The 23,131-nt window shown below is 39.3% G+C and overlaps 1 protein-coding gene across 23 annotated transcripts in view; it reads right to left on the reverse strand.

The window, feature by feature from the left end:
• DNAH8 (dynein axonemal heavy chain 8) overlaps nt 1–23,131 on the reverse strand; it is a 327,555-nt gene that overhangs the window by 145,570 nt on the left and 158,854 nt on the right. For 20 of the 23 annotated variants that reach the window (XR_010946846.1, XM_067753082.1, XM_067753094.1 and 17 more), the window contains 10 exons: nt 22,494–22,628; nt 20,732–20,893; nt 18,506–18,752; nt 18,135–18,376; nt 17,907–18,047; nt 16,340–16,577; nt 12,332–12,474; nt 11,278–11,412; nt 10,384–10,506; nt 3,665–3,878 (listed from right to left, as the gene is read on the reverse strand). Coding sequence is in view for 22 of the 23 variants with exons in the window: in XM_067753082.1 (XP_067609183.1) it covers nt 3,665–3,878; nt 10,384–10,506; nt 11,278–11,412; nt 12,332–12,474; nt 16,340–16,577; nt 17,907–18,047; nt 18,135–18,376; nt 18,506–18,752; nt 20,732–20,893; nt 22,494–22,628 (1,780 nt within the window). In the remaining variant the exon portion in view is untranslated. The remainder of the gene's footprint in view (nt 1–3,664; nt 3,879–10,383; nt 10,507–11,277; nt 11,413–12,331; nt 12,475–16,339; nt 16,578–17,906; nt 18,048–18,134; nt 18,377–18,505; nt 18,753–20,731; nt 20,894–22,493; nt 22,629–23,131) is intronic. The other 3 variants (XM_067753087.1, XM_067753086.1, XM_067753091.1) reach the window with 3 other exon arrangements.

Genomic DNA, 23,131 nt, shown 5'->3' on the forward strand with positions numbered 1-23,131 from the left:
TGTATATTATATCCCTGTGACTTATTTATTTTATAACTGGAAGTTTATACCTCTGAATCCCCTTCACCTATTTCACTCAATTTTCCCATTCTCCTCCCCTCTGGCAACCACCAGTTTGTTCTCTGTATCTATGAGTCTGTTTCTGTTTTGTTTTGTTTGTCCATTTGTTTTGTTTTCCAGATTCCATGTATAAGTGAGACCATAGGTATTTGTCTTTCTCTGTCTGACATGACTTGCCATTTGTGACAACACAGATGGACCTAGAGGTTATTATTATTCCCATTTTATTATGAGTTTAGTAACTTGCCCAAGGTCACCCACCTTGTGTGTGGGTGAATCTGAGGTTTGAACCCAGGAAACCTGGCTCTGGAACCTGTAAAACAGCCCTCAGTCTGAAGAGTAGAAGAGCTGGAAAAGAACTTAGAGACTACTTCCTCATCTTACAGATAAGGAGACCAGGCACAGACAAGTAAAGCAAACTGTTCAAGTTCACTCAGATTGGTTGTTGACAGAAGTGAAATCAGGACCCCCATATCTCCTGACCTGCAGTCAGCCAACACACTGGCCTGGGTGGTGATGTAATGGTTCCTAGGAAACACCCAACACAGTGACAATCTGACATAATCACCCTCAGGAACTACTGTGTTATATAGACTGTTCCTGAAGTCCCAAAATGTGTTTGGTGTTAGACTGCAAAAACAGATTTAACTCTATTTCGTCCCTGTGAGACTCTATGTTGAGCAGTATGTTCAGTTCTGAGCATGGTATTTCCAGAGGAAAATGAATACGAATATCTGCTCAGAGACGCATAGCAGGTTTATTAAGGGTGGGTCAGCTAAAGAAACTGGGCTTCATTCACATAGACCAAAGAAGAGCAGCCTTGAGGGAACGTGAAATTATCCAAAGTCATGGTTGGTTGTGCTAGATGCCTGTAAGGCCTTTTTGCTTCCTGAAATCCTATGATTCTAGACCTCCAGCTTCCTGTGGCACAAATGTGTTAAAGATGAAGCATGGGATGTGGAATCAGAAAACAGAATCAGCATCACACGTTTGCCATGCACCAGCTATATGGCCTTAATTAGGCAGTTATCTTACTTCTCTGAGCCTCGGTTTCTGGTTTGTCTCCGTATCTCATTTTCAATATTAATCATATCAAAAAGTGTATAAAAGTTTAACAAATAATCAAACACTCACGTACAGCCACTAGACTGAGGAATACAAGATTGTCCGAGTACATTAGAAGCCTCTTTTGTCCCATCCCTCCTCCCTCCAGAGGTAGACAGGGCGCTGACTTGGTGAGAATCAGTAACTCGCTTTTCCAAAAAAAAGCTTTGGCACTTACGTTCTTGAACTTTAAACTTTTCCTTTTAACTTTAGTTTTTGAAATTTAATTTAATGGAATCATGTTATATGTTCCTCTGTGATGCTTTTTTTCTCTTAACATTGTATTTCTGGGCTTCATCCATGTTGAAGCATGTAGCTGTGTTTGTTCACATTCACTGATCTAGAGCACTACACGGTACACCCAGGCCACAATGTATTTATCCGACTTTACTGTCAATACATAATTGGGTTACTTCAAGGTTTTTGCTGTCAGGAACACTGTTCTAAGAACCTTCTTGTGTAAGTCTTTTGGTGCACATGTGAAAAATCAACTACAGATGGGTTAAGGACTCAAATACGGAAGGCAAAACTATATAACATTTGGAAGGAAACACAGGCAAGTACCTGTATGACCTCTGGGTAGGAAAGGACTTCTTAAATGAGACTCATAAGGCACAATCATAAAGGAAGAAAATGGCGAACTGGTATATACTTGGAAGTGGAGTGGCGGTGGGTGTGCACATGTTCTACTACCAGTAATAACGTCCAGTCATTATGAAGGGCTCGCAGCCATTGATTCTCCCACCAGCAGGGGAGAGAGTCTCAGTTGCTTTACATTTTCACCAATGCCTGATTTTTTTGTCAGAATTTTTCATTTTTGCAAATCTAGTGGTTATAAAATGGTTTTTTTCCTGGTGTTTTAAATTTCCATATTCCTGAATTCTAATGTTTATCATCTTTACCTTTGTTTATTAGTCATATGGTTTCCTCTTCTTAAAGTGCCTGGCTTTTGGTCCATGTTTATATTAGGATGTTTGCTTTTTATCTGATTGATTCTTTGGATTTCTTGAAGTATTCAGATTACTGAGTTTTTTGCTTTGTTACATGTGTTGAAATTTTTTTCTTCCACTTTGCAACTTGTCTTTTTTCTACTCTTTTAATGTTGCTTTTTTAAAATATAAATTTATTTATTTTATTTATTTTTGTCTGCATTGGGTCCTCATTGCTGTGCGCAGGCCTTCTCTAGTTGTGGCAAGTGGGGGCCACACTTTGCCACGGTGTGCGGGCCTCTCATCACAGTGGCTTCTCTTGTTGCGGAGCACAGGCTCCAGGCACGCGGGCCTCAGCAGTCATGGCATGTGGGCTCGGTAGTTGTGGCTTGCAGGCTCTAGAGCGCAGGCTCAGTAGTTGTGGCACACGGCCTTAGTTGCTCTGCAGCATGTGGGATCTTCCCGGACCAGGGCTCGAACCCATGTCCCCTGCACTGGCAGGCGGATTCCCCAACCACTGCACCACCAGGGCAGCCCTAATGTTGCTTTTTTTTTTTTTTTTTTTTGCGGTACGCGGGCCTCTCACTGCTGTGGCCTCTCCCGTTGCGGAGCACAGGCTCCGGACGCGCAGGCTCCGGACACGCAGGCTCAGCGGCCATGGCTCACGGGCCCAGCCGCTCCGCGGCACATGGGATCCTCCCAGATCGGGGCACGAACCCGTGTCCCCTGCATCGGCAGGTGGACTCTCAACCACTGCACCACCAGGGAAGCCCCCTAATGTTGCTTTTTAATTGAACAAAATCTCTTAATTTTAATCTAGTCAAATTTATCATTTTCTTCCTTTATGGTCTATGCTTTCTGAGTCTCATTTGAGAGGTTCTTTCCTACCCAGAGATCATTCTGATATTTTCCTATATTTTCTTCCATTGCTTTACAGCTTTGCCTTCCATATTTAAATCTTTAATCCTTCTGTATTGATTTTATGCTTGGTGTGAGGTAGGGGTCCAGTTTCAATTATTTTCACATAAGAATTACTAAATATCCCAGTACCATTTCTTGAAAGTCTGCCTTTCTCTTCTCATCTACAGTACTTGCTACGTCAAATAATTAATGATCACATATGCATGGGTCCGTTTCTCTTATATGTCTTCATGTACATAATTTTAATGGAATGGTTTATGTGAGCCTAAATTTGGTGTCAAAATATCATTTTCATTAACATAGCAAAGTGCTACATTTGACTTAGTATATTATGTTGTTAACCTCTGATCAATGGGCTATCATTCATTAGCCCAAATTTCTCTGATTAATCGTGCCAAGAAAACCACAACACAAAGGTTTACTTACCTCTAAAGCCAACCTTCAACAAGGCTATTTCTAAATATCCCTGAGTCTTACAATAGGCTATAAACATGAGTCTTCTTAGTATTTAGTCCCTGGCATTTAGCTCTCCATTTCAGATATTTAATCCCTACTTCTGACAGGGCCTTTTTATCTCTTAAATAAGGTTTTGCATGATTTATGTCCATTATGTAATGCAATAAAAAATTAAACATCAAGAATAGTCATACCAAAAATTTTGTCTATTGAAGCATTTGAAGGCAATGTGCAATTAAACACAGTAAACTGTCTTTTCAAACGTTGTGGAATATCATTTCGACCGCCTCCAGGGTGAATCATTGCCGCTATGAGCTGTACGTCAACAATAGTAGTGAAATCTCCAGGCTTATCCAAGCTGTACATTCCTTCCATTTCCATCATTTGTCGCACAATCTCGTTAGTTATCTGGAATTTTATATAGTAACATTTTAGTAACACATCACTATCATTTCCTCCAAAGCTCCTATAAAATAGTACAGATGAGATCAGAAGAAAACGCTCAACTTTTATCAATGAAGTGTTTGTGAATGTTGCCTTCAAGGCAATTTGACTTAAATGATACCACCCATAAACCCTAAACTGTAAGTTGAATATGTCTGGTGCAAATCCAATGCGCTCTTTACCACGCTGATAAATCTAGATAGGAGAGTTACAGAATATTTGGTACAATTACAAGAGTTCTCAGAGTTACAAGTTTTACTATAGTTTTACATCTTTCACACTCCACATTCAACTGTTTAAAATACCTTAAATCAGAAAATGGGATAGTTTTACTCCTGAATGTTTTGGTATTGGATTTTACATCCTTATCTTTCTTCTCTGTAGCCTCTATCACTGCTAACATTCCCTCCGTATTGAAATTTTTTCCTCTCTTGTTTTTAGAGGCTCAGTTCTTTCCAGGCTCATCTGGAGACCTTGGATCACTTCCCAAGCCATTCTTTCTCCATTCATCCCTCAAATGTAACTCTTCTACAGGGTTCCATCCTTGGCTCTTTTCTATTTCAGGGGATGCCATCTCAACCCTAAATCCTAAAGAATCTCAACTTTGTAACTCTAGCTTCAGATTCTCTTCTAAACTCCACACCTGTATATCCAAATTCCTATTGGGCATCTTTGAGTGGAAGACACACAAGCCCCTGTAATATGACACTCTTTCATTCAAGAAACATTTAATCAATCACTACTCTGTGTCTGGCTCTGTTGTAACATAGACAAATCCCTGTCTTCATGGAGCATACGTTCTTGTGATGGGAGATAAAATGTACACGTGCATGTCTGTATGTATGTATGTGTGTAAATAAAATGGTATAAGTCCTTTGGAGAAAATAAAGCAGAGAAAGGAAATAGGCAGTGCTCAGGGATGCAACTGAATATGGAAGCAGGAAAGGCTTCATCTCACATGACATATAACCAAAGATTTGAAGGAAGTGAGAAAGCAAACCACTCAGATATCTAGGAGAAAAGCATTCCAGGCAGAGGAAACAGCAAATGAAGAGGCTCTGAGTGAATGTTATACCCAGTGTGTACAAGGATCAGTAAATGTGGTTGGAGAATCATGGGGAGATAATATCAAACAGTGTAGGGTCTTTAGATCTCAGGAAGGATTTTGGCGTTTATATGCTACATGTCTCACGGGAGGATTTTGAGCAGAGGAGTGTGACACACCATCTGACACATTTTTTGTTTGTTTCTTTGTTTGTTTTGGCTGTGTTGGGTCTTTGTTGCTGCCCATGGGCTTTCTCTAGTTGTAGCAAGCAGGGGCTACTCTTTGTTGCAGTGCACAGGCTTCTCATTGTGGTGGCTTCTCTTGTTGCGGAGCAGGGGCTCTAGGTGCGCGGGCTTCAGTAGTTGCGGCATGCAGGCTCAGTAGTTGTGGCTCGTGGGCTCTAGAGCGCAGGCTCAGTAGTTGTGGCACACGGGCTTAGTTGATCCACAGCATGTGGAATCTTCCCGGACCAGAGATCAAACCCATGTCCCCTGCATTGGCAGGCGGATTAACCACTGCGTCACGAGGGAAGTCCCCTGACGCATGTTTTAACTGGTTGCTGATATGAGGATAGATTGAGAGGGGCAAGGGAAATGGGGAGACAATGAGGAGGGATGTGTAATGATCAAGAAGACAGATGGTGGCTCACACCAGGTGTTAGCAATGGAGTGATGAGCAGCAGTCAAATCTTGGATATAGTTTGAAGATAGAGCCGACATGATTTCCTAACAGGCTGAATGTGGAGTTGCTATTTCTTGAGATGGAGAAGACTGTTGGAGGAGCAGGTTTAGGGAGTAACAGGAATTTAGTTTTGGACACGTTAAGTTTGAGATCCAACTAGACATCCTTAATTGGATTAAAAAAGTCTGAATTCAGGATCTTTTCATCTTATAGATGATATCTAAATATGCCTCCTCTCTCCTCATCTTACAGGAACTGCTGAGAGGTCTATCTGCCCTGGATCCCTAATGAATGGGAGAGGAAAAGGGAAAGAAAAAAGAAAAAGAAGTCTTCCCTGGGAGGTTGTAGCCTCAGAATGACACTTGCACAGAATTGCACCATGGGTGTGCATAGCCTAAGTGGGCCAGAGACTTTCAAATATTAACCTTGCTTTGAGATGATCCTGACTGAATAAGTGCTTAAGGATCTAACAGAAGAAAACTCAAACCTGTCTGGTTGAGGACACATTCATCTTAGGCTTTAAGAAACAGCCACAGATAATTTTTTAAGGGCAATGACCTGGCAAGCAGTCAAAGGTACTTACAGAAAACAAGAAAGGTTGAACGTGAACAAGAACTATTAAAACAACAGAGAGCAGAAACAGACCCATGTAGACTTCAGATGCTGAAATTAACAGACATAGACTTTAAAACAACTATGCTAAACATGTTTAAAGAAATAGACAATGATTTGAAAATATATGCAAGGAATACAAATGACAACGCATCTGAAAGAAAATAAGAATCAAATAGCAACTGAAATTAAAACTCAGTGGATGAATTTGACAGCAGATTGGACAAAGCAGAGAAGAAAATTAGTGAGATGGATGATAGGAGAGGAGAAATTATCTAGACTAAGTATTGGAGAAAGAAAAAGTTGGGAAGTATAGAAAAAGAGGGCAGAAACATAGAGAGCAAAGAAGAAAGTCTAATATACATTTGGAGTTTGATAAGAAGGGAAAGAAAGTGAGGCAGAGGCAATATTTGTAGAGGTAAGAACTGGGAATTTTCTAGAACTGACACAAGACACCAAACCACAGATTCATGAGTCCCAGTGAATCCCAAGCAAAAAAAATACAAATAAATCTACACCAAGGAACATAATTCGAAAAAGAAAAAATTACAGGAAAGTAAGGCAACAAGTGAGAAAAAGCAGATTAATTTCAGAGGTGCAATGACTAAGTGGTAGTTGACTTCTCAACAGCAACAAGGAAAGCAGAAGACAGGAATCATATATTTAAAGTGATGAAAGAAAATAACTGCCAACCTACATTTTTCTATCCAGCAACGTCTTTCAAATAAAGAGGATGAAATAAAGACTTCTGCAGACGAAACAAACAAACAAAAAAACTAAGAGTTTGTCACTAAAAGATTTTCTCCTAAGGAAGTTCTAAGAATGAATAAAGAGTAAAAAAAGTGGTAAATAAGTGTGTAATGCAAACAAAGAGTGAATATATAAAACAGTAAAAAATAATGCCTCATGGGAGTTCACTTTAAAAATTAGATATAGATGAGCAAAAAGCACATGAAAAGATGCTCAACATCACTGATTATTTGAGAAATGCAAATCAAAACTACAATGAGGTATCAACTCACACTGGTCAGAATGGCCATCCTCAAAAAAAAATCTATAAACAATAAATGCTGGAGAGGGTGTGGAGAAAAGGGGAACCCTCCTACACTGTTGGTGGGAATGTAAATTGGTACAGCCACTATGGAGAACAGTATGGAAGTTCCTCAAAAAACTAAAAATAGAGTTGCCATATGATCCAGCAATCCCACTCCTGGGCATATATCTGAAGAAAACCATAATTTGAAAAGATACATGCACCCCAGTGTTTATTGCAGCACTATTTACAATAGCCAGGACATGGAAGCAACCTAATTGTCCATCAGCAGAGGAATGGATAAAGAAGATGTGGTACATATATACAATGGAATATTACTCAGCCATAAAAGAGAACAAAATGATGCCATTTTCAGTAACACAGATGGACCGAGAGGTGTCATACTGAGGGAAGTAAGTCAGACAGCAAAAGACAAATATCATGATATCGCTTATAGGCAGAATCTAAAAAAATGATACAAATGAACTTATTTACAAAACAGAAATAGAGTCACAGACGTAGAAGGCAAACTTATGGTTACCAGAGGGGAAATGGGGGGAGGGATAAATTGGGAGATTGGGATTGACATATACATACTACTATATATAAAATAGGTAACTAATAAGGACCTACTGTATAGCACAAGGAACTCTACTCAATACTCTGTAATGACCTCTATGGGATAAGAATATAAACAAGAGTGGATACATGTATATGTATAACTGATTCACTTTGCTGTACACCTGAAACTAACACAACATTGTAAATCAACTATAGTCCAATAAAAATTTTTTAAAAATAAATAAAACTGGCATAACACAATATAAAGGTGAATAATATAATTTATGCTAATAAAAATAAAAATAGAGGCATAGACTTAAAATACAAGTCAACAATAAAATTATAAATCAGGAGAAAGATAAAGGAAATTAAAGTGTTCAAATGTCACTGGATATACAAAATGGGAAAGTAGTGTTAGATGATCTTTATTTTTGATTATGTATGTAGGATGTACTGTCTAGGGTAACCACTAGAACACAGAAATTGACTGCAGTAAATGGATCGTAAGAAAAGGAAAAAGGAACAAAAAAAATCAGTGTCCTCAGTGGAATAGGAAAAAGGCTGTAGCACTTCATGCTCAGCTGAGGGCAAGGAAATGAAGGTGTCCACAGTCTGAGAAAAAGACGGTATGAAAGGAACCTGAATGTAGATGTAGGCTAGGAATAGACAGGATAAAGATATATAACACAAAACACGCAGTATAATTGCTGGGTAGTATTATGAGCTCAGCGAGGTCCATAATCATGATTTTAAAGTGATTTTAAGCAGTACTGTGTGTTTTTCTCCAGCCAAGTTTGGCTGCATAGGTGCAGGTGGCTGGTGAGCAAAGAGGCTTAACAAGGATTTAATGTGGTTAAGGCTTTCACAAATGAGTAGAGGGTGCATGCTACCGTGATTATAATAATGGATTATGGAATTTTAGCTGGAAAGGAAGGAAGTGAGGAAATGAGAAGAAATGAAGGAGAATCTAATGATGGTAGGAACAATGGCTGGTAGCTCCATCCGTAGTCTGGGTAGTAGAGGGAATGAGCTACAGAATGTGGACATGGTGATCAGAGAATAAAACGCTTGAAACTGAGATAATGAACAGGTCACAGTTACTGATAATGACAAGGTGTAGGGTACCACTGCGTGAATGAGTAATTTCAGACGGAGTGGAAGACATGATCATTGGAGGAGTTGAGGTCAAGGAACTAAGAGGTCAAGATCATGTACGTAGATATTTTTTGGCATCACTGAGAATTATGACAAGCAGGAATGGCTGCATAATTTGTGAGGCTCAGGACAAAATGAAAATTCAAGTGTCTTTATTCAAAAATCATTATTAGAAATTTCAAGACAGTGACAGCAGAGCATTAAATCACATGCAAGTTCCTCTGAAGTGCGAATCCCTCTGCAACGGCACACTGTGCACACCATGAAGCTGGCCCCGGAGACTGGGACAGCCCTGGAGAGAGTGACAGTCATCTGGGGACTGAAATCTTCGGGGAGGGACGGGTGTGACCCAAGGGTCCAAGATGACTGCAACAACATGTGGGTGTGAGGTCAGAGTGATAGGTTTTCAGGGAAGAGGGCAATGAGAACGGAGAAGGACATCTCCCTCACCTGCAGGTGAGAAGTCTGCAGGGAAAGCAGCATCCTGGGTTTCCATTAGAGCAAGAAGGTGAGGGAAAAGCTCAGAGAAGAAGCTGAATTTACAGGGGATTTTGTGGATAAACCATGGCTGCCAAGGGCACACAGAAAGTTTTCAGGAGTGGGGAAAGTAGGAGATGGGGCCAGACAAGGGCCAAGCAGAACTGATGGGGATTAGTGTCAGGATGAGCACGGACAGACCTGGGAGTCCTGACATCCTGGTGATGGCTGAGGTGAACCAGGATAAAGGGTGGAAGGGATGTGACAGGTCCTGGTGGGCTCTAGATTGATGGTGTTGATGAGGCAGTAGACGGTGGTGGGAGGACGTGTTGGGGATCCCACCAGGAACAGGCAGAACCCTGGCAGCAACTGTGAGGTCCTCTAAGGGGAGTGAGTCTGGGGATGACAGACGATCACAAGTAGGACAGTGGTGCATGGCAGAGTTTTGGGTTTTTTTAAAAATTGTTTTCTGGGAACTCCCTGGTTGTCCAGTGGTTAGGACTCTGTGCTTCTACTGCAGGGGCACGGGTTCAATCCCTGGTGAGGGAACTAAGATCCCGCATACCGTGCGGCGCAGCCAAAAGAAAAAAAAAAAGTGTTTTCTAAACATCAGGTACTCCTGGGAGAGAGAATATAGAGTGGGAAATAAGAGAACAAAGATAAAACCCTGAGGAAAGGAAGAAAGAAGCCAGAAAGCACATTGAAATCAAGCAGCCAGAGAGGCAGAGGGAGTGTTGGGGGGAAGCATATAGGGATTTCAAAAAGGAAGAACGTCATCTATAACCAAGAAGCCAAAAAAGACTAAGAATTGTTACTAGGCTTAATAAAGTGACAGTTATTGATCTTTTCATATGTCACTAAGAATACTGATTAAATATCATTTACATGAGATATTTTAGTCCTACCTGATCTCCCCATTCATTAATCATGGGCATATTAATATCATCAATAAATACAGTCATTTTTCTGCCTCCAGGTGGCCCATATGTGCTTCCCATCCTCTTATCCACATAGCTTTCAATTGTTCTCTAGAGAAAAGGAAATAGTCTGTCTTATGCATTACATTTCAGTCCATTTCTAAAAATGATGAACATGCTTTTCAGAGTAGAATATAATTGACTTATTTAATATATGTAAATATTGTTATTAAAATAAATATTGCAAACTTTAAAAAATAAGTTGTTGGAATATTTACCATTAATTTATATTAAAAGACACTCCAATGTTCAGCTTCAGCTTCAATATTAGGCCAAAACATGCTATTTTGATTTGGCCTCAGTGTCAGCCTTAGGAAGGTTAAACAGCTGAATACCAACTTCAACACCAATTCTTTTGAGATATATATATATATACACACAGTCAGCCCTTCCTATCCACAGCTTCCACACCCTTGGATTCAACCAACTTCCATCAAAAGTATTTGGAAAAAAAATTCCAGCAAGTTCCAAAAAGCAAAACCTGAATTAGCCTCACACTGGAAACTATTTACTTAGCACTTATATTGCATTTACAACTATTTACATAGAATTTACATTGTACCAGGTATTGTAAGTAATCTAGAGGTTATTTTGGAGTACATGGAAGGATGTGCACAGGTTACATGCAGACACTACCCATTTTATGTAAGGGACTAGAGCATCCACAGATTTTGATACCAGCAGGGATCCCGGCACTAATCCCCCATGGATACTGAGGGACAACTATATATATATCAATGTTTCATTTGCATACAGATTTTATTGTATCAACCACTTAATATATTTAATATGATAATGACTACAGCAAGTGATGAGCTTTACCTGAAACATCATTGGTTCTGTGGCAGATGAAAAGTTTAGACTTTTAGATAACTGTATTTCGGGGTCATATTTTTTCAAATAGGCCTTAATCATTACAGTTTTTGCAGTTCCCTGCTCCCCCGTGAGTAAAACAGCCTGCAATCGTAGGATAATCATGTTGAAAGGTGTTATAAGATGTTTAGTTTTAAATATATTAAGGTTCTAGTAGCCATTCTTTCATTCTATAAACTAATGCAACTAATTTTTGATTACTTTTAAGGATTAGACCTACATCAAAATAAATCCTAGTGGAATTAAAGATTTAAATGTAAAATATATGCTATAAAAGTGCTGGAAGAAAGTGTGGGTGAGCAGTCACGTAACCCCTGGAAGGACTTTGTAAGCAGATACCCACTTTCCTTAGCACGCTGGAAGTCAGCATTTCAGGGAAGATTGAGTTGGAGTGAATCTTGGGACCTGGAGTTCATTTGCCAAATAGGTTTCCCTGAAATGACACCACCTCCGGCCCCTCGTACTTTAATTTTTCCACCAATAGGTGTAAAAAGCGATGTGTTTCTTACATGGTTTGCAATCATCTAAGAAACTGAAAACTAAAATATTGCCTGCCATGTCAGTAAATGAGGATGTTGCAGCCATCAAGCCATTACATTACAGCCACCCAGACGGCGCACCCTGAGGAGACTCAGGAAGAGAAAACACAGGATACTGGCCCCAGATAGCTGAGGTGCGTACCAAAGGGATGATTTCAGTGAGCCCAGACTCTTGTATCTTCCCATACCCAGAAAAGCACTAAATTCCTTAACTTGAGATATCTGGGGTTTTTTTCATTAACGGTAATTCTTTGGTGCTCCAACTACCTGGTCTTCTGTTGCAAAAACTTCTGTATATTCTGGCTTCCCCCCACCCGCCTTGCCTCTTTGGAACATTTTTCTCAGTGCTACCTGAGATGCTGTGTCCCAGGTTTGAAGTCCTAAGAATGTCCACCAAATAAAACATAACTCTCAACTTTTAGGTTGTGCATTTTTTTTTCAGTCAACAAAACTATCAAACTTACTTTATGCTGTTTTGCAATGGTGTCTACCAAAAAATTTGTTCTAACATTGTCAACATTTGGAACCAAAATTGATGAATATTCCGGAACACTGTCAGTTGGATAATAATATGGCTGAAGTTTCTTATTCCAATGCTCCCAATCACCTATACAATAATTAAAGCTGATCTTAATAAAACTGCATTCTTCAGAAGTTATCTCAATACAAAACACAAGTGCTATAAACAATTAACAGAAATATATAAACATTTAAAACATTTTTGTAAAACACGTTAACATATCTGCTTATCTAATGTATGTGGCATTTGATAATTTAAATTTGTTTTTGCCTCTTTACAAAGTCAGCTTTAAATTGCTAATTATTTATCCAGAGAGATCTTGGTCTGAAATGGAATTACAACCAATAACAGGTTTAGTATCTGGTAGGAAAATCACATTAACTAAAAGGATGGGAAAGACCAAAAAAGGGATTGTAGATTACTGGACATAGGATGTTTGCCATGAGAAATGGGAAAAAATAAACCTGGCCCTAAAACTAGTGTTAATAGAGTGCCCAGATTCCTGACTTATAGTCACTGCTAATTTACTGACTGATATTATTGTTATAACAATTATTGTAAGTGCTTTTCATCAATTCTAAGAAAAATATTTTATTTACATTTTATCATCTCTGGAACGTTCCTTTCAATCTATTATGTCAGAATCGCTGCTGGCTATGCAAACTTGATGAGAGATGTTCATACTTTTGCCATTTAAATTGAATGACTTGCATTGTTGGTATTGCATTCTTGAATTTAACTGCCATTTTAAAGATCTTCCAAAAGATACCATGATTCAGAATTGTACCAAAAAAGTTACCGTGTATACAGAATGCTTGGAAAGAGAGCAGAGGAGCACACATTTGATAGTAGCAAAACAAACATTCACCACTGGGGGAATAACCTCAATGTCAACTTTCCTTGCAAATTACAGAGTTCTATGGTTAAGTGCATGTTTAACTTCTAAGAAACTGCCGAAGTGTTTTTCAAACTGGCTGTATATTGTGTACCGTTGTGTAGTTAGCAAAGTGGATATACTATTGGATGTGAGAGGTCCACTTGTTCCACATTCTCTCCAATATTTGCTATTAGTAACCTTTTAATTTTAGCCATTAAATTAATTAGAATTTAGTCATTCTAGTGTCTGTGTAATGATTTTGCATTTCCCTGATGACCAATCATGTTGAATATCTTTTCATGTGCTTTTTTCACCATTCATAAATCTTCTTTGGTGTAGCATCTATTTAAAATTATTGTCTATTTAAGAAATTTGGATTGGCTGGCCACTTGTTATTATGAATTGCAAGAGTTCTTTATGTACTCTGGATAAAATTCTTTTATCAGATATATATTTTTCAAACATTTCTTCCCATTCTGTGGCTGGAATGGGAATTTTATTTTCATAGTGACTTTCAAATAGATTTTAATGAAATCAGGATGTATGAGTGCTCCAACTTTGTTTTTTAAAAATTGATTTGGCGGCTTCCCTGGTGGCGCAGTGGTTGAGAGTCCGCCTGCCAATGCAGGGGATGCAGGTTCGTGCCCCAGTCCGGGAAGGTCCCACATGCCGCAGAGCGGCTAGGCCCGTGAGCCATGGCCGCTGAACCTGTGCCTCCGGAGCCCGTGCTCCGCAACGGGAGAGGCCACAACAGTGAAAGGCCCGCGTACCGCAAAAAAAAAAAAAAAAATTGATTTGGTTATTCTAAATCCTTTGCATTTCCATAAAGTTTTATAATTCAGTTATAAATTTCAACCAAACAAAGTCTATTGGAATTCTCACTATGATTGCACAGAATCTATAGATCAATTTGGAGAGAAATAACATCTTAACAAAACTGAGTTTTCTGATTTGTAAATGTGATTTAGTTTTCCATTTATTTAGGACTTCTTTAATTTCTCTCAGCAATTTTGTGGTTTTCAATATACAGATCTTACACATATTTTGTTAAATTTATCCCTATATATTTCATTTTTTGAATGCTATTTTAAATGGTATATTAAAATTTCAATTTGTTGTGAGCATGTAGAAATACAAAGTATTATTATATATTGTTCTTTCATTCTGTGACCTTAATAAACTCATTTACTAGTTTTTCGAGGATGGTTATATTATCTGCAAATAGAGATTTACTTGTTCTTTTCCAACCTATAGGTATTTCATTTGTTTTTTCATGTTTATTTATTTACTGTCTTATTGCACTGGCTAGAACCTCTAGTACAACGTCTAACAGAAGTGGTGAGAAAGGAATATTCTTGTCTTGTTCCTGATCTTGGGAAGAAAGTATGCAGTCTTTCACCATTAAGTATAATGTTAGATTTTTTGCAGATATTCTTTATCAGAATGATAAAGTTTCTATTCCTAGTGTACTGTTTTATCATGGAAGGATGTACAATTTCATCAAATGCTTTTTTAAAAAAATGTTTATTTATTTATTTTGGCCATGCCAGGTCTTAGTTGCGGCACGTGGGATCTTTGTTGTGGCATGCAAACTTCTTAGTTGCGACACACAGACTCTTAGTTGTGGCATGTGGACTCTTAGTTGCGACAGTCTTGTGGGATCTAGTTCCCCAACCAGGGATCAAAGCTAGGCCCCCTGCATTGGGAGCACAGAGTCTTACCACTGGACCACCAGGGAAGTCCCCAAGTGCTCTTTTTGCATTGATTTAGAGGACTATATAATTTGTTTGGTTTTTACTCTATTAATATGGTGAATTACATTGACTGGTTTTTAAATGTTAATCCAACCTTCCATCCCTAGAATAAATACCCACTGGAACTCAATACGTTATCCTTTTATATACTATTGAATTTCATTTGTTAAAATTGTATTAAGAAATGTGTGTCAATATTCCTGAGGGATAATGGTCTATAGTTTTCTTTTCTTGTAATGTCTTTCTCTGTTTCTGGTATCAGGACAACACTTACAAACACTTATAAAGTGGGATGGGAAGTGTTTCTTCCTTACATTTTCTATATTTTGGAAGAGTTTATGCAGAATGAATTGGTATTATTTCTTTCTTAAGAATTTGATGTACTTCACCAGTGAAGTCATCTGGGCCTGCAGTTTTCTCTGTGGGAAGGTTTTAAACTATAAATCAAAAATTTTTAGTAGATATAGGGATACTTAGGATATCTATTTCTTCTTGATAAGGTTTGGTCATTTGTGTCTTTCAGGGAATTTATCCATTTCATCTACATTGTCAAATGTATTTTCATAACATTGTTTCTAATATTCACTTCTTATTTTTTAATGTCTTTAGGGTTTGTAGTAATGTTCCTTCCTTCATTCTGAATCATGGTCATTTATGTCTTCTCTTTTTTTTCCCTGATATCTCTGGTAAGAGATTTACGAATTTTATCGATCTTTTCAAAGAACCATCTTTGGATTGGCTCTAGATTCTAAGAGAATTCATAGCTAGATTTAAGGGTGCATTTAACTGTTAGTTTCTTTTAGGGAGAGGTGAGCTGGGCCCTACCACACACAGGAGGCTAGGGGGCTGAGGTGACAGCACTGGACTTTGCCGAGTCTGCGACGTGTAAGTAGGATCCCATCTGCTTGGTTCATTCTCTGCTTATTCTGACATTTCCAACAGAGAAGTTCTAAGACTGATCTGTCATGAGCATTAATTACCATGCTTTGCAACATGAAGAATCTGTGTTCTCTATACTGCTACCCTTCCTCTTCAAGTAAGAGAAAATAGATCCTGTAAGAAGTGTTGCTAACTTATTTATGTTAGATTTCACTGAGACCACTGCAAAAGGAGGAGAAGTCAAGAGCCTCTGTAACTGTTCCCAGCCTGGCCCATATGCAAAATCCTACTGTTCCTTGCATATATGCCCTTTAAAAATGGTATTAGCAATTATGTTATTCATGATTGGTTTAATATTTCCCCACAGAAGAGTTTACAGAGTTTATCTTTTTTCCATTAAAAAAAATGTCATTTTATTTCAGGTATAAGTCACTGTGCTTACCATAATCAGTAACATAAAACTCATACATGGTTTGATTCGTGCCCTTAGGTATTTCTGGTAAGTCTAACTTGCTCTCATGATTTCGTAAAAAGGCTTCAAGCTTGTTTCTGCTTTCCAATTCCAGAAGGGCTCCTAAACTCCACATTAGAGCAAACACAAATAATTTATGAAGATGTTCGACACATGAAACGCCACCTTCTTCTTTGGAGGGAATTAAACCTTCCAGAAGATTGAGAGACTGAAAATATTTAAAATACAATAAAATAAAGGTTTGTATTTAGATATTTTAAATAAACATTTAAAAACAATAATAAATTTAAAAGGAGAGAAGGAGAGAAGAAAACAAATATATCTCCAGATATTGCTTGATCAGTGTCCTACAGCTAGCAGCATTTAGAAGAAAGGCCATTGTGCTTTAGGCAGACTGCATGATCTAGCAGAAAGGATGCCAAACTGGGAATCTGGAGGTATCCCGGCTCATGCCACTAACATCTCTGAGTCTCAGTTTCCTGATCTAAAAAGCAAAAGGCCTAGACTAGATGTTTCCTAAGGTAGCTTCTGGTTCTAAAGTTTGGGTATTCCAAATTTTATAGATCAAAGATTTTATTTATTTTAACATGTTGTAAGGCTCAGCAAATTGTGCCCCAGGGGCCAGCCACCTGTTTGGCAAATAAAGTTTTACTGAAACACAGTCACACTCGTTCATTGTGTCTGACCGCTTTTGCAATGCAACTGAAGTGCTGAGGGGCTGAGACAGAAAGTTGTGCAAAGTCTAAAACATTTATTTGCCCCTCTAATAAAAAGTGTGCCAAACCCCATATGGCATCAGAAAGAAATGTATCTACAGTAAGATATCCTTTGTCTTTCATAACAAAATTATTTCAAGATAAGATTTGCACTTAATTTGGGCCTCACGTATCAGTTCTAAGCTACCCACCCTCCCTGACTGACATCCCTTACACTAAGAGAGAATCAAAGCACTAGAATGGGATAATGAGAGATCACCTATGGACTAGAATCAGGAGAGCCTCTGAAAAATCTATGATTGGTTCTGTTTCTTCCAAAGACTAATAAGAAAAACAGAAGAGGGGGAAAAACAATTCTACAAAATACTTGGAGAATTGTTCAAAGGTTTTCCCTATCTAATATATGTAGCAAATTTGCAAAGCCAAGACTGCCACCCAAATTTTCCTGCTTGCCACCAGCTCTTTGTTGTGCTTTTCTGTAGGACTTCCAGCTTTATTTATTTAGTCTACTCTCATATTTGGTCACTCTTTCTGGGAAGGTTATACTAAGCTTGACGATGGGAAAGATAGTTCATTCCTCTTCCCCTGACAATACCGCCCTGGGAAGTGAAACTCATGAAGAGATGGCAGTAAGAGCGTCAATAAGGTCTTTAATAGGAATCAAACTTCTCAGAGGCTTCACTTCCACGTCACAAAAAGATTCTGACGGACTGCGTGAATTTTCCATTTCAGATACTTCTAAACTGCAACTGAGTGGTGTGTGTGTGGGGGGGGTGGAAATCTCACATCTAAGTCATGAATGTACAAAGAAAACAACTTACTTGCACAATATAGTTGCATTCTAAGAGTTGCATTTTTGGACTGAGGTTCAGTTTCATAAATGTATATATATCCTCAAATATTTTATCATACAGACTTAGGAATACAGAAGCTTCCTGTGTAGTACGCTTCTTCAACCACGCCTGCAGCAAAGAAAGAGAGTCTCTGTTTATAAGAGAGTGAGACGTGGAAATACACTGAACGCGCTTCTGTGGGTCTGTTGTCTCCACCTGCAGTATTGGCCTCCAGCTGAGAGCAGAGCTGCTGATGTAGACCATGCCCATCCTAGAAACCGTGGCTGGAGAGGCGTTCTCAATATTGTGGACTTCAAACAAAAGCTTACAAGTAGGGGCCATGGGGATGCGATCTCCATTGGCCAGTGTGAGGGTTTTGTTGTCATCCAACACGGAATTTAAGTTCTCGATCCAAATGGCATCAACAGGGCCGTCTAAAACGAGGAAAATGTTTTCACCTGCCAATAATGAAAACAGAAAATCACTTTTCACCTGCAGATAATCAAAACAGAAAATTAAACCAATACTGTGTTATTGATAAACTGGCAGGGGAAAAGAATGATCACCAGAAAAGAGTTTATGTGTACCCTTTTTAGCTTTTAATGTTTTTCTCCACAGAGTAGAAAAAATCCCATCTGTCCAATCATTGGTCGCCGTGTCCAGTCTGCCAAACATCTGAGGAGCCGTAATAGCTTTTGGATTCATTCGCATTTCTCTATGAGGCCTCCCGCATTCTGTTAGTGCCTTCATCAGGATTGTTATAACGGTTGTCTTCCCAGAACCACTGGGCCCAAGAGTCATCAAACCATGGCGTACCAGAGACGTCTCATATAACTACACAATGAGATAATCAATTGAAAAATGTAACTTATGACATTCATAGAAGTTTTGTGCAGAAATTTTAAAAGCTTTAAATAGGCTTTTCATTAAAGTAACTTGTTCACTATTTAAAAGAAGAGAATATGCCCCCCCAAAAAGTTTTTTTTGTCTTACTAGAGGTGGATAGCAAATGAGCAGCACGTTATAAAACGATATAAGTGATAAAGCAATGACAATGTGGAACTTTAATTACATTTTGGAAATAATTAATTCAGGACCTAGTTTTGGGGTCTCAAACTACTGTTCCTTGTGATTTTAGTTTGCTGATGCATAAGGAGCAGTTTGTGTGGTGATATTGCCCCCCGGTGGTAGAAAGCAGCAATACAAACCAACTCAGCCAAGACCCAAGTTACACACACACCAGCCTTCTGATTCCCCAGAAGCACGGCTCGAGGTGAGGATTCCTGTGCAAGTGAGTGCTCACCAGGGAAACTTTTAATGGAGTAAGGGAAGCAGGACAAAATGGGGAGAGGTCAAACAAGGTGTGATTGAGGACAAAATCCTGTAGCAGGGAGACTTAAGACTGGCCCTGCGGGGCACTTTGGAACATAAGTTACACCTCTGTGTTTGTTCCATCTGGAAGCAGGAGAGCTTGACTTTCCTACTACATCACCTACAACTCCTTAACTAAAGAAGGTTGTTTTGGGAGCAGGGGGAAATAAACTCCCATGCACTGCCTGCGCTTTGTGCCTGCCAAAAAATGTGGGGTTGGTGAACCCTCCTGCAGAGAGTGGTATATATATGTGGGATTGGAATCACAGTTCTAGAAGCGGGGGAAGGGGTGCATGGATATGGTAAAAGAGATTCAAGAAGACATAGTAAGAACATGGACAGTGTCTACTACAATATCCTGTCTATCTTTTCTTTTAATAAAAATAACGATTCAAAGGTCTCACAGATGATCAGAGGTAAAATTTGAGTTATTCTCCTCACATTTTAGGTAGAAATGTATTACCTCTGTAATCCATAGTTTAAAAGCAGCAGAGGTACTGGCCATATTATACTCAACAGTAATGTGTTTGACATTAAATAAAAACACAATATTCTAGTGCCCCACCAAATGAGGTGACTAAGATTTCAGTACTCAATATACTGTATACATATCCATGTAAAATGATGTTTTCCCAGAAATTTTTTAAAAATGTTTAATGGTTTCCAAAACATAGATGATGAAAAACACTTTGATTTTTTCCCTATATATTTCCTTGTAAGATTTGGATCTGTCTCATACACTTGAACTGCTTACAATGTGGCAAGAAGAGTAAGTTAAAAAAAGAATCGTTCTTTTTCAAAAGCAGTTTTTAACGCTCTGCACAATTTCGGCATATTCACTTTTCAAAAGCCCTGGAAAATACCCCCAATGCATCAGGCTTGTGGGGATTTAATGCAGCATCGCTGCTACAGCTTCTTGGCTCTGCTTGGTAAAAACACTGGTAGGTTGTCACAAGGATGAAATGTGACGGACAGAAACACACCAAGAGACACAGGCAAAGGATTGAGTTTAGGTGTGAACATGCCCCCACACAAAGCAGGAGCAAAGTACCACCCCCAGATTCCTCAGGCTCCATGCCCTATGAAGGCCCCCAGCTGTGGGAGATGCTGCCCGACTGGCACAAGAGCCAGCTGGGTCATTCCATCTCCCTGCGTTTTTATAACCTACTATCCCCTCCCAACTGTTCTCGAGATTCTGGTTACCACCTAACCTAACCTCATCAGGTGCAAGTAACTTCAGTAACTGCTTGATTAGTATAAATCCACACTAACATCCCTGGGACCAACCCCCTCACTGAGGACTCTTCTTGCAATGATGTGTTTTAATTTAGTTTCAACGTTTACATTCAGTAAGACTAACTTCACAAGTTCTTCTTTTCAAGTGACAATCTTTAACAACACCCACTGAGCATCATACTGATAACAGATTAAAAATGTTTTACCTGCACAAGCTTGAGATTCCAGGGTGGGTGGTTAATCAAACCTTCCAGTTGAACCTGGTTGGCTACTGCAGCTTGCAGTTCCACGTAAGTATTACTATCTAGTTGTAATCCTGGAAACAGGTCATTGATTAAGCTGAGGAACAGGGGTTCATCTTCATCAATCTAAGGTGGCAGAGAACAAATTTACTCATTCAGTCAACAACGAAGCTTGTAGCAGACGCTCACAGCACTTATCACTTCATGCCCAGAGAACCATTTTATTACTCTCCTAGCCACATGTGTAGGCCCTAGTACTTTCTCCCAAACACCACCACGGAATCCACATTACCTACAGCATTGCACCCAAAGTTCCCTGGCATTCAAGGTCTTCTCCAGTCTACTGCTCCAAGGTCTGATCTCATTTCTTTATCCTATGAATGTTCTGCTTCCCACAGACAGGTATATGCACTAACCTTAAAAACATGCAAGTAATAGTTCCAATCCCATGAGAAGAGAGTATTAATACTTCACTTAAATTAGGAAAAGATCTGTAACCCTGCATGTCTGGCTCATCCAACACTGGCTGGAAAACTGCACCAGAGCAGCGTTCAGTCTCTCTTGAAAGCAGCAGGTTGGAGTAAATGGACTCCAATCCTTATTTACCACATCTTTAATACCGAGATCGCCCCATGCCCAACTGCTGACCCCCTCTGAATTTTTCCCATTCTCTGGTGGGGGAGGGTCTCCGGATACTTTCTGGAACTCTCGTCTAGAAGTTTCAGGAGTACCATTATTAATGGAGGCAGTGAGCTATACTCTGGAGGGAGCAGAGGATTTAGCATCAGAAAGTCTCGTGGACTTTTGTTCCAGCTTATTAACTGACTGTGATTATGGGTGAGTCCTACACACGTGCCTCTCTCATAAGGAAAATGGCACCCATATCCCCCAGAGTGGCTGTAGGACTCAAACAAGACAATACCCCTGGATAGGTTTTGTGATAGTCATGAACTACACAGATGTTAGTTGTTAGTTTTGTAACTAGAATGCGAGCTCCTAAGATCCATTTCTTTCTCAACCTTGTACTCCTAGGGCATGGACATGATATGTAGCATACAGAAGCCCCTGAATAAAAGCCACATGAACCTGTCCGTCAACCAGTTTAAAACAACCTGGCTGTAATTATGACAAGCATGAAATCGGTGAAATAATTACTATAATCTCTACAGCAAACTTTTAAGGCATATTTGGAAAACAGAAGTGGTGTTGGTGTTTTGGGAGAGACATAGCTAAGCTAGTCACATACAGAGAAAGCAAAAAAAAGCTTTCATGGTTCCCTATGAATCCAGATTTTCATATTTAGAATCTGTGTAACATTATGAATAATGGACTGACATTTGGAAGCTGGAGCCCACTGATGAAGCCTGTTTCATGGCACACAACTGATAAAAGGATGTATTTGCAGCCCATGTGGGTCATACAAAGCCATGGCGTTTTTTGTGGGGGAGGGGGGTTGCCTTCCTCTGAAAGCTCAGCTCAGTGGTAACTTCCCTGCAATTTTTTTTTTTTTTTTTCTGCGCCCACACAGCATGCGGCATCTTAGTTCCCCAACCAGGGACTGAACCTGTGCCCCCTGCAGTGGAAGCGTGGAGGCCTAACCACTGGACCGCCAGGGAAGTCCCACTTCCCTGCAGTTTTTAATGTTAACAGCTTCATATGAGCCAACCCCCACTTGTCAGCCAGGTCGAAATCCTGAAAGAGAAATTAATTCAGAGAAGAAAGATACCAATTTAGAAAGGTTCATATCTCTTAGTCCTCTCATGACGGTGCTTAATTCACTCTCTTCTGGTCTGGCTCTTTTTTGAGATCCAAGTGTCCTCAGTACAGATAGAATATTTCTCAACCCAAAGTCATAATGAACCTAAGATGAGAAAAGAAAGAAAAAAGATTATTCAATTGAAAAATTCTAAATGTAGCCTCACTATGTATTACATGTAGATATTCTGATACTTATACACCATAGTTTTGGAGTGGCTGAGTGGCAAAGTTTTATTAGCTCAATTCTCCCGCCTTTCCTTTGACTGAAAAATGATCACTCCTCTGGAAAGATCAAGCTGTGTGATACAGTGTTCACACCTTAAGTATCTTTTGAGAACAATACAGTCTGATAGTCTGAGTGGCAACCATTTAAAATGCATGACCAACAGGTTACATACTATGTGATTCCCTTTATGTAATATTCTTGAAATAACAAAATTATAGAGATGTAGAAAAGATTAGGGCTACAAGGGGCTATACGGATTTGGGAGAGAGGTGAGTGTGGCTATAAAGGGGTAGCAGGAGGGAACCTTGTGGTGATAAACAGTTGTGTATGTTGGCTGTGGTGGTGGTTACATGAATCTACACATTTGCATAGGACTACAC

Source organism: Pseudorca crassidens, chromosome 10, assembly GCF_039906515.1.
Source record: "Pseudorca crassidens isolate mPseCra1 chromosome 10, mPseCra1.hap1, whole genome shotgun sequence".
NCBI lineage: Eukaryota > Metazoa > Chordata > Mammalia > Artiodactyla > Delphinidae > Pseudorca > Pseudorca crassidens.